The sequence below is a fragment of the Salvelinus alpinus genome, chromosome 10 (assembly GCF_045679555.1).
Source record: "Salvelinus alpinus chromosome 10, SLU_Salpinus.1, whole genome shotgun sequence".
NCBI lineage: Eukaryota > Metazoa > Chordata > Actinopteri > Salmoniformes > Salmonidae > Salvelinus > Salvelinus alpinus.
Genome location: NC_092095.1, coordinates 41,911,831 through 41,924,361, shown reverse-complemented (window position 1 = coordinate 41,924,361; position 12,531 = coordinate 41,911,831). Strand labels below are relative to the sequence as shown.

Sequence of the window (12,531 nt, the reverse complement as noted above, 5' to 3'; positions counted from 1 at the left end):
TTTTAACATTGAGAGTGTTACGCTTTTCTACAGCTGTTTTAGAGATTTTTGATAAGTGTGTTTGCAAACATGATTGTGCTAGGGGAGCTCTCCTAACGCCTTCCTGTGTGTGTGCAGAGCTGCCAGACACTAGTGTGTCATCATCGAGAGCAGCAGAGCAGCTAAGGAGTGCATCTCTCTCTCCACACACACTGCTGCCTCAGGCTCGGGAGCTGGGCGGTGCGGACACACACACGGACGGCAGCAGTGGTCTGGGACACACACACAGCCTCGTCCAGTCGGAGCAAGAGGACATAGAGCTCTCAGAAGCCATGTCGGCGAGACAGATGTCCATCAAAGACAGGTGAGTTCCTTTTCTTTTTCTCAAAGAAACCCTGGTTGATTAGGGAAAGCCTTTTGTCTCTAGACAGCTTGTTTTTGCTCACCATCCCCCGGTTTCCCATTTCACAGGCATTAAACTCTGCTTTAAAGTCACCATTGGCCTCATTGTGAAATCCCTGAGCGGTTTCCTTCCTCTCCGGCAACTAAGTTAGGAAGGGCGCCTGTATCTTTGTAGTGACTGGGTGTATTGATACATGATCCTAAGTGTAATTAATAATTTTTGGCAAGGCAGTTTTGGTCATTCTTTGTACAGTATGTGTGTGAGCATATGACATTCTCCGAATCATTGTCTGATTGGGCTGTGTGTTTGAATGCAGTGTAGTCCTGTTTGTTTCAGTCTGTCAGACAGGACAGCAACAGACACATGCATTATTTTAATTGTTGTTGGATATTGACACTGACTCGGTCAGTATGTTTATGCTTGTGGACTTTTTGATCTGTATGAGGTCAAAATGATAAGATGTAGTGTTTTATTTTCTTGTTCTTATGTTAGTATGTTCGAGAGAGATGGGAGAGAGTTAGACTCACCTTGACTCTCATTGTGGAATGTAGGTTGCAAGAGAGATGGAAGGAAAGAGCGAGAGAGAAAGCGAGAGAGAAAGCGAGGTAGCACTGGGTGCGTTTTGACGTGAGTTAAAGGGATTTGTTTTGGGCGGTAGGTAGGTTGGTTGGTTAGAGCTGTGAGCACCCAAGGAGGAAGACAGCAGTGATGGTCGGCAGAAGAGCGAGAGGGAGAGAGAGCTGCTCAGCTCTAACCCCATTCCTCATCTCTCTGATAAGGAGGAAATTATACTGAACAAAAATCTAAACGCAACATGCAATACATTCCTAGATTTTACTGAGTTGCAGTTCATATTAGGAAATCAGTCAACTGAAATAAATACATTAGGACCTAATCTACGAATTTCACATGAATTGGAAAACAGACCTAGATCTATTGGCCACAGATGTCTTTAAAACAAAAAGGTAGGAGCGTGCATCAGAAAGACAGTCAGTATCTGGAGTAACCAACATTTGCCTCATGCAGCGCGACACCTCTTTCGCACAGAGTTGATCAGGTTGTTGATTGTGGATTGTGGAATGTTGTCCCACTTCTCTTCAATGTCTGTGCAATGTTGCTGGATATTAGCGGGAACTGGAACATGCTGTCGTACACGGGTGGGAAATGGAACATGCTGTCGTACATGTCGATCCAGAGCATTCCAAACATGCTCAATGTGTGACATGTCTGAGTATGCAGACCATGGAAGAACTGGGACACTTTATTATTATTGCTTTTTTGGGGGGCGGGGATAGATCCGCTTTAATATTTAATATTGAAAATAGATTGTAATTGTCTGCATCATTTCCAATCCCCCATATATATATATATATATATATACACTACCGTTCAAAGGTTTAGGGTCACTTAGAAATGTCCTTGTTCTTTTTAAAGAAAAGCACATTTCTTGTCCATTTAAAATAACATCAAATTCATCAGAAATACAGTTTAGACATTGTTAATGTTGTTAGAAAACCCTTTTGCAATTATGTTAGCACAGCTGAAAACTGTTGTGTTGATTAAAGAAGCAATACAACTGGACTAATTTAGACTAGTTGAGTATCTGGAGCATCAGCATTTATGGGTTCGATTACAGGCTTGAAGTGGCCAGAAACAAATAACCTTCTTCGGAAACTCGTCAGTCTATTCTTGTTCTGAGAAATGAATGCTATTCCATAGAAAGCGGAGTGGGAGGCCCCAGTGCACAACTGAGCAAGAGGACAAGTACATTAGTGTCTAGTCTGAGAAACAGACACCTCACAAGTCCTCAACTGGCAGCTTCATTAAATAGTACTCGCGAAACACCAGCCTCAACGTCAACAGTGAACAGGCGACTCCGGGATGCTGGCCTTCTAGGCAGAGTTGCAAAGAAAAAGCAATATCTCAGACTGGCCAATAAAAATAAAAGATTAAGATGGGCAAAAGAACACAGACACTGGACAGAGGAACTCAGCCTAGAAGGCCAGCATCCCGGAGTCGCCTCTTCATTGTTCACGTTGAGACTGGTATTTTGCGGGTACTATTTAATGAAGCTGCCAGTTGAGGACTTGTGAGACGTCTGTTTCTCAAACTAGACACTGTAATGTACTTGTCCTCTTGCTCAGTTGTGCACCAGAGCCTCCCACTCTTTCTACTCTGGTTAGAGCCAGTTTGCGCCGTTCTGTGAAGGAAGTTGTACACCGAGTTGAATGAGATCTTCAGTTTCTTGGCAATTTCTCGCATGGAATAGCCTTCATCAGAATAGACTGATGAGTTTCAGAAGCAAGTTCTTTGTTTCTGGACATTTTGAGCCTGTAATCGAACACACAAATGCTGATGCTCCAGATACTCAACTAGTCTAAAGAAGGCCAGTTGTATTGCTTCTTTAATCAGCACCACAGTTTTCAGCTGTGCTAACATAATTGCAAAAGGGTTTTCTAATGATGAATTAGCCTTTTAAATTATAAACTTGGATTAGCTAACACAACGTTCCATTGGAACACAGGAGTGATGGTTGCTGATAATGGGCCTCTGTACGCCTATGTAGATATTCCATAAAAATATACAACATTAGCAATGTCTACACTGTATTTCTTATAAATTTGATGTTATTTTAATGGACAGAAAATGTGTTTTTCTTTAAAAAACAAGGACATTTCTAAGTGAACCCAAACTTTTGAACGGCAGTGTAATGTATATAAACTAAGAAAAAAAAGCAACGTCCTCTCACTGTCAACTTAATTTTTTTAAAGCAAACTTAACATGTGTAAATATTTGTATGAACATATCAAGATTCAACAACTGAGACTTAAACTGAACAAGTTCCACAGACATGTGACTAACAGAAATTGAATAATGTTTCCCTGAACAAAGGGGGGGTCAAAATCAAAAGTAAGTCAATGCAGCTGGTGGCCACAAAAGATACTAAGTACTGCAGTTCTTGCTGTGAGTTGTTACCCCACTCTTCCACCAAGGCACCTGCAAGTTCCCGGACATTTCTGGGGGGAATGGCCCTAGCCCTCACCCTCCGATCCAACAGGTCCCAGGGGTGCTCAATGGGATTGAGATCCGGGCTCTTCGCTGGCCATGGCAGAACACTGACACTGTCTTTCAGGAAATCACGCACAGAACGAGCAGTATGGCTGGTGGCATTGTCATGCTGGAGGGTCATGTCAGGATGAGCCTGCAGGAAGAGTACCTCATGATGGAGGAGGATGTATTCCCTGTAACGCACAGCATTGAGATTGCCTGCAATGACAACAAGCTCAGTCCGATGATGCTGTGACACACTGCTCCAGACCATGACGGACCCTTCACCTCCAAATCGATCCAGCTCCAGACTAAGGGCCTCGGTGTAACGCTCATTCCTTCGACGATTAACGCGAATCTGACATTCAGCCCAGATGAGACAAAACCGCGACTAGTCAGTGAAGATAACTTTTTGCCAGTCTTGTCTGGTCCAGCGACGGTGGGTTTGTACCCATAGGCGACGTTGTTGCCGGTGACGTCTGGTAAGGACCTGCCTTACAACAGGCCTACAAGCCCTCAGTCCAGCCTCTCTCAGCCTATTGCAGACAGTCTGAGCACTGATGGAGGGATTGTGCCTTCCTGGTGTAACTCGGGCAGTTGTTGTTGCCATCCTGTACCTGTCCCGCAGTTGTGATGTTTAGATGTACCGATCCTGTGCAGGTGTTGTTACACGTGGTCTGCCACTGCGAGGACGATCAGCTATCCGTCCTGTCTCCCTGTAGCACTGTCTTAGGTGTCTCACAGTACGGACATTGCAATTTATTGCCCTGGCAACATCTGCAGTCCTCATGCCTCCTTGCAGCATGCCTAAGGCACGTTCACGCAGTTGAGGGACCCTAAGCATCTTTCTTTTGGTGTTTTTCAGAGTCAGTAGAATGCCTCTTTAGTGTCCTAAGTTTTCATAACTGTGACCTTAATCGCCTACCATCTGTAAGCTGTTAGTGTCTTAACGACCGTTCCACAGGTGCATGTTCATTAATTGTTTATGGTTCATTGAATAAGCATGGGAAACAGTGTTTAAACCCTTTACAATGAAGATCTGTGAAGTTATATGGATTTTTACAAATTATCTTTTGAAAGACAGGGGCCTGAAAAAGGACGTTTGTTTTATATATTGTTACATTTCATATATTTTAAGTACAATGCCTTCGGAAAGAATTCAGACCCCTTGACTTTTTCCACATTTTGTTAGGTTACAGCCTTATTCTAAAATGTATTAAATTATTGTTTTTCTCTCAGAAAGCTAACACAATACCCCGTAATGACAAAGCAAAAATAGGTTTTTAGAAATGTTTGCGAATTTATAAACAAATAAAAAAATGTTACATAAGTATTCAGACCCTTTACTCAGTACTTTGTTGAAGCACCTTTGGCAGCGATTACAGCATCAAGTCTTCTTGGGTATGACTCTACAAGCTTGGCACACCTGTATTTAGGGATTTCTTCCCATTCGTCTCTGCAGATCATCTTAAGCTCTGTCAGGTTGGATGGGGAGCATTGCTGCACAGCTATTTCCAGGTCTCTCCAGAGATGTTCGATCGGGTTCAAGTCCGGGCTCTGCCTGGGCATCTCAAGAACATTCAGACACTTGTCCCGATGCCACTCCTGTGTTGTCTTTGCTGTGTTTTTAGGGTTATTGTCCTGTTGGAAGGTGAACCGTCACCTCAGTCTGAGGTCCTGAACGCTCTGGAGCAGGTTTTCATCAAGGATCTCTCTGTACTTTATTCCATTCATCTTTGCCTCTATCGTGACTGCCCTCCCAGTCCCTGCCGCTGAAAACTCTCCCCACAGCATGATGCTGCCACCACCACCATGCTTCACCGTAAGGATGGTGCCAGGTTTCCTCCAGACGTGATGCTTGGCATTCAGGCCAAAAAGTTCAATCTTGGTTTCATCAGACCAAAGAATCATGTTCCTCATGGTCTGAGAGTCTTTAGGTGCCTTTTGGAAAATTCCAAGCGGCTGTTGTGCCTTTTACCGAGGAGTGGCTTCCATCTGGCCACTCTATCATGAAGGCCTAACTGGTTGAGTGCTGCAGAGATGGTTGTCCTTCTGGAAGTTTCTCCCATTTCCATAGAGGAACTTTGGAGTTCCTGACATTTTAATCCGAGTAAGAATTCCCTGTCTTAGGTCAGTTTGGATCAACACTTTATTTTAAGAATGTGAAATGTCAGAATAATAGTTGAGAGAATGATATATTTCAGCTTTTATTTCTTTCATCACATTCCCAGTGGGACAGAAGTGGGACAGAATACACTCAATTAGTATTTGGTACCATTGCCTTTAAATTGTTTAACTTGGGTCAAATGGTTCGGGTAGCCTTCCACAAGCTTCCCACAATAAGTTGGGTGAATTTTGGCCAATTCTTCCTGACAGAGCTGGTGTAACGGAGTCAGATTTGTAGGCCTCCTTGCTCGCACATGCTTTTTCAGTTCTGCCCACAAATGTTCTTTAGGATTGAGGTCAGGGCTTTGTGATGGCCACTCCAATACCTTGACTTTGTTGTCCTTAAGCCATTTTGCCACAACTTTGGAAGTATGCTTGGGGTCATTTTCCATTTGGAAGACCCATTTGCGACCAAGCTTTAACTTCCTGACTGATGTCTTGAGATGTTGCTTCAATATCCACATAATTGTCCCCCCTCATGATGGCAACTATTTTGTGAAGTGCACCAGGTCCTCCTGCAGCAAAGCACCCCCACAACATGATGCTGCCCGTGCTTCACGGTTGGGATGGTGTTCTTCGACTTGCAAGCCTCCCCGTTTTCCTCCAAACATAACGATGGTCTTTATGGCCAAACAGCTCTATTTTTGTTTCATCAGATCAGAGGACATTTCTGAGGTCTTGGCTGATTTCTTTTGATTTTCCCATGATGTCAAGCAAAGAGGCACTGAGTTTGAAGGTAGGCCTTGAAATACATCCCCAGGTACACCTCCAATTGACTCAAATGATATCAATTAGCCTATCAGAAGCTTCTAAAGCCATGACATAATTTTCTGGGATTTTCCAAGCTGTTTAAAGGCACAGTGTTTGTAAACTTCTGACCAACTGGAATTGTGATACAGTGAAATAATCTGCCTGTAAACAATTGTTGGAAGAATGACTTGTGTCATGCACAAAGTAGATGTCATAACCGACTTGCCAAAACTATAGTTTGTTAACAAGACATTTGTGGAGTGGTTGAAAAACGAGTTTTAATGACTCCAACCTAAATCTGTGTAAACTTCTGACTTCAACTGTAGCTAGTCTCTATGAACTACTGTAACTAGCTGTCAATTGTAGTCCGTGTTGTTCTGTAGCAAATGGGGAATGCAGAATATGTGGAGTTGTGATTTTTAAATCTAGTTCAAGGAATGGGAATGTTTCCGATCCATCAGTATTGCAGACCGGTGATGGTTTCGCACACATCCAATCAATTACATAAGCATGTTCCTATCAGTTCTCCATGTCAACAAGCTGGCCATTGATTGGCTTTTAAATTGATTGATGACATAATGGAACAACATTTGCTTCCAACGACTAGCAAAAGCTGTGTGTGTCTGAGTGTAGATCCACCTCGTCCTTTCAAAACTCTGTCTGTGTGTGTGTGCAAAATTTAGTTTGTCCTCTTGAATCATCCATGAAGTGCATGATGCATCCATCATTGGACGCCCACTCATTTGGGACATAGGGGTGTTTTTGAGAGGAGCAGAGGGCACCACTGGCCCAGGCTTTATGACCACTATGTCCTGTCTCCTACTAGGGATGTGTCCCAAATGGCACCCCATCCCCTATATAGTGGACACATTTTGACCAGAGCCCTATGGGCCAGGCTTAATCTGTGTCCGTGAAACCGTCCCATTGTGACTTTGACTATGATCTGGATTTATGTGATTCTGCTTACAGTAGAATGTCTGCCTTCAAGTTAAAGTTTGGTCACACGTGTAACAGTACTCTGCTTGCGTTGTGTACAATCAATCATCGATACGAACTCCAACGTGTAGCACCAGTCATGGAGATTTATTCTGATAGGAACAGCACAAAATTGCACGTCATGGAATGCACGGCTCACCATCCAACTCTGCACTCACGCACGCAGGTTTGGTGCTTGTTCACTGGGCACATCTCTGAAATTGGAGACTTTTATCTCCCTCAACAACTTTAAACATCTGCTATCCGAGCAGCTAACCGATTGCTGCAGCTGTACATAGTCCATCGGTATATAGCCCACCCAATTTACCTACCTCACCCTCCCCATACTGCTTTTATTTCCTTTTCTGCTTTTTTTGCACACCAGTATCTCTACTTGCACATGATCATCTGATGATTTACCACTCCAGTGTTAATCTGCTAAATTGTAATTATCTGATTTATTGCCTACCTCCTCATGCCTTTTGCACACATTGTATATAGATTCTCTTTTTTTCTTTTTTTCTACCATGTTATTGACTTGTTTATTGTTTACTCCATGTGTAACTCTGTTGTTGTCTGTTCACACTGCTATGCTTTATCTTGGCCAGGTCGCAGTTGCAAATGAGAACTTGTTCTCAACTAGCCTACCTGGTTAAATAAATAAAAAAATAAAACATAGTTACCAAAATAATACAATTACAATATACAATATAATATCTTTAACAATGTACCTGATAGGAACAGCACAAAATTGCACGTCATGCAATGCACGGCTCACCATCCAACTCTGCACTCACGCACTGTACAAAATATTCGAACCCCCCCACCAGACACAGTAAGTTGCTAGCTAGTACTGGCGGGAATTCTTTACAACAAAATGCACAACAAATATTCTCCAAAAAACACTGCATCTTATGTGTGATGTTCGAATAACATTTACAAACAAATTGATATAAATTGTACATTTAAATCATCACTTGAGAGTATAAAAATCACTTTTGACGTACAGTGCTTTGCAACCAACAACTTACCGCTGGTTTGGTGCTTGTTCACTGGGACGATTCTAACTGAAACATCCCCCCTCGTAAGCAAGCTACGCAAACCAGCCAATAAGATGCCATGTTGAGTAGGTGAAGGCAAGACAAAACTAAAACCAAAAACCCATTGGCTTAACAATAAAGTGGCAAGGGGAATCACCAATATAACCCTGTTACACATGCACAAATACAGTGAAATGCTTAACTTGTAACAGTGCAGTAATCAATATTAATATAGTATAATAAATAATTTACATAAATATATAATACAGAAAACATGAGAAATAAGACGGGAAGCTATATACAGTATTTAGGCGGGCGATTAGGAGAAAGTGACTGGTAGCAGGATAAAAAATAATAGTAAACAGTATGGCAACAGCATAAGTGGTGGGTTGGTGTGTGAGGGTGTTAGTGTGTGTGCAGAGTGCCAGTGTAGGCGTGACAGGCGGATATACATGTACACAGGGCTGAAAAGTGACTGGTAAAAGGAGTATATAAAGAATTATAATATATACAGTGCCTTCAGAAAGTATACACACCACTTGTCTTTCTCCACATTTTGTTGTGATACAGCCTGAATAACAAATGGATTACATTGAGATTCTGTCACTGGCTTACACACAATACCCCATAATGTCAAAGTGGAATTATGCTTTTTGAAATTTTTACAATGTAATTAAAAATGAAAAGCTGAAATGTCTTGGCTCAATAAGTATTCAACCCCTTTGTTTATGGCAAGGCTAAAAAAGTTCACTAGTTAAAAAAAAAAAAGTTTAAAAAAAAAAGCATGTTGAAGTTATTAATTACACTTTGGATGGTGTATCAACACACCCAAAAGATACAGGCGTCCTTCCTAAGTTGCTGGAGAGGAAGGAAACTGCTCAGGGATTTCACCATGAGGCCAATGGTGACTTTAAAACAGTTAGAGTTTAATGGCTGTGATAGGAGAAAGCTGAGGATGGATCAACAACATTGTAGTTACTCCACAGTACTAACCTAATTGACAGAGTGAAAAGAAGGAAGCTTGAACAGCATAAAAATATTCCAAAACATGCATCCTGTTTGCAACAAGGCACTAAAGTAATGTGGCAAAGCAATTCACTTTTTGTCCTGATTACAAAGTTTAATGTTTGGGGCAAATCCAATACAACCCATTACTGAGTACCACTCTCCATATTTTCATGCACAGTGGTGGCAGCATCATGCTATGGGTATGCTTGTAATCGTTAAGGACTGGGGAGTTTTTCAGGATAAAAAATGTACGGAATGTAGCTAAGCACAGGCAAAATCCTAGAGGAAAACCTGGCTCAGTTTACTTTCCACCAGACACTGGGAGATGAATTCACCTTTCAGCTGGACAATAACCTTTAACAAAAGGCCGAATCTACACTGGAGTTGCTTACAAAGAAAACAGTGAATGTTCCTGAGTGGCCGAGTTACCGTTTTGACTTAAATCTACTTGAAAATCTGTGGCAAGACCTGAAAATGGTTGTCTAGCAATGATCAATTTGACAGTGCTTGAAGAATTAAAAAAATAATATCTGGAAAGCACTTGGAGACTTACCCAGAAATACTCACGGCTGTTATCGCTGCCAAAGGTGCTTCTAAAAAGTATTGATTCAGGGGTGTGAATACTTATGTAAATGAGATATTTCTGTATTTCATATTCAACACGTTTTCACTTTATCATTATGGGGTACTGAGGTGTCGATTTATACATGTGAACAGGATTAATAGTGAGCAGTACCAGGATAAATAGATACTAATGATAATGGCAGTCAATGAACAAAATCGTAGTGGTAAAAATCAATAATAATTTTAGTAGCAGCGTAGGTGTGAGGGTGAACAGTATGAGTTATCCATTTAACAGTCTTAGGGGATTGTATCTTTGCTTTTACTTGTCAGCACTCTGTAGTATATTTAAAAGTTACAGTATCTGCCTATTTGTGGCTTGATTGAATTTGCTGAATACAGTATTTCTACCTACACTGCATGGCCAAATGTATGTGAACACCTGCTCATCTCATTCCAAAATCATGGGCATTAATATGGAGTTGGTCCCTCCTTTGCTGCTATAACATCCTCCACTGGGAAGGCTTTCCACTAGATGTTAGAACATTGCTGCGGGGACTTGCTTCCATTTAGGCAAGAGCATTCGTGAGGTCGGGCACTGATGTTGGGCGATTAGGTCTGTCTCCCAGGTGGCATTCCAATTCATCCCAAAGGTGGCATCCGCCAAACCCAGATTCAGCCGTCGGACTACCAAGATGGCAAAGCGTGATTTATCACTGTTTGAGTCCAATGGCGGCGAGCTTTACACAACTCCAGCCAACGCTTGGCATTGCACATGGTGATCTTAGGCTTGTGCGCAACTGCTTGGCCGTGGAAACCCATTTCATGAAGCTCCCGACGAACAGTCCCTGTGCTGATGTTGCTTCCAGAGGCAGTTTGGAACTCGGTAGAGTGTTGCAACCCATGACAGCACTCTGCAGTCCCATTCTGTGAGCTCGTGTGGCCTTCCACTTTTCCGCTTAGACGCTTCCACTTCACAATAACAGCACTTGAAGTTGACCAGGGCAGCTCTAACAGGGCAGACATTTGACAAACTGACTTGTTGGATAGGTGGCATCCTATGACGGTGCCACATTGGAAGTCACTAAGCTCTTCAGTAAGGCCCATTCCACTGCCAATGTTTGTCTATGGAAATTACATGGCTGTGTGCTCGATGTTATACACCTGTCAGCAACGGGCGTGGCTGAAATAGCCGAATCCACTAATTTGAAGGTTTGTCTATATACTTTTGGCCATGTAGTGTATGAAGTCTATTTAATATCTCCATTGCCAATGGTACAATTTACTATTTTGATGATGAGTATAAGAACAAACTCCTACAGCTCTTCCTCTGGTAGAGATTTGAAATGAAGCTAAATCAAACATTGGCAGCAGACTCTCAACTCGGGTTTCATCACGACTGACCGTCACCATCAGTGTGTAGCTATGGTCCAGATCCATGGCTGACCTGCTCTAGTCTGCTCTGTTTATTCTCAGCTCTGTTCTGTGCGCCTGTGTCCCAAATGGCACTCTATTCCATATATAGCGCTCTACTTTTGATTGTGTTACTGGTCAAAGTAGTTCACTATACAGGGAATGGGTTGCCATTTCACACTTTTGGAGGATACGCACTAAACCCGGAGTCGTTTTAAGCATCCAGACTATCCCGGCGCTCTGATTGGCTCCTTGTAGAATAGGAGCAAGATTCCAAATTCTAAATAAGGGACGTAGCTTGTAGAGTCTAGGTTCTGACTTTATGACTGAGCTGAGACCATAGGGGGAACGCTTTATCATCCATCTCTCCAGCTCTCTCACAGCTTGTTGTCATTGATCCAATTGACCTTTATTGGACAGGTGGCGCAAACAATCCACTGTGCGTGCTGTATTACGTGTGTCTTTGTGTTATACAATCATGGCCCCTTGGCAGAACCGAGACTGACATCTCTCTCCCCCCCCCCCCCCCCAGGCTGGCCCTGTTGAAGAAGAGTGGAGAGGAGGACTGGAGGAACAGGATTAATAGGAAGCAGGATGTGGTGAAGGTGGCCGTGTCAGAACGTCACGCTCAGCTATGGGAGGTGGAGCAGAGCTTCAAGAAGGTAACCTGACTCACTACTGTATATACTCTACGGTACGCTCCTTTATCAACAGAAAACTATACCCCTACTAAAGACTCTTCACAAGCACATGGTTAAAGTATTTTGACTGACACTTTTATGTGATGAAAAAGTCAATCAGGCCGTTTTTAAGGCATATTTTGGGGGAAGTCACAAACACCTTCATTTGCTTCCTACTTTTCTAATCAAGTAATCCCAAAGGGGGAAATTGTAAGAACACTTGCCTAAATTAATTCATGCTTTTGCCATGTGCTGATGTTGTCGCTTCATTCAGTTATCGCCTTTAGACACCTTTAACTTGTATCACTGAACCATGAATAAAGTCAAATTGTTGGTTTAATATGAACTCGTTGTAAATTCATATCAATACACAGTTGTGGATATCTCTAAACAGAGGGGTTGTGTATTGTCATCGATATTGTGTGTGTGTGTGTCTGTATGTCTTTTCCTTTTCATCTCAGTCATGTTAGAATCACTTATATAGCATGCTTCTTATCATGCTTATAAG

At 42.3% G+C, this 12,531-nt stretch overlaps 1 protein-coding gene across 3 annotated transcripts in view; it reads left to right on the top strand.

The window, feature by feature from the left end:
* The window catches only part of LOC139532060 (supervillin-like), a 124,898-nt gene that overhangs the window by 50,585 nt on the left and 61,782 nt on the right, over positions 1-12,531 (top strand). For all 3 annotated transcript variants that reach the window (XM_071329181.1, XM_071329182.1, XM_071329184.1), the window contains exons 14-15: positions 118-343; positions 11,876-12,005. In XM_071329181.1, the coding sequence (XP_071185282.1) occupies positions 118-343; positions 11,876-12,005 (356 nt within the window). The remainder of the gene's footprint in view (positions 1-117; positions 344-11,875; positions 12,006-12,531) is intronic.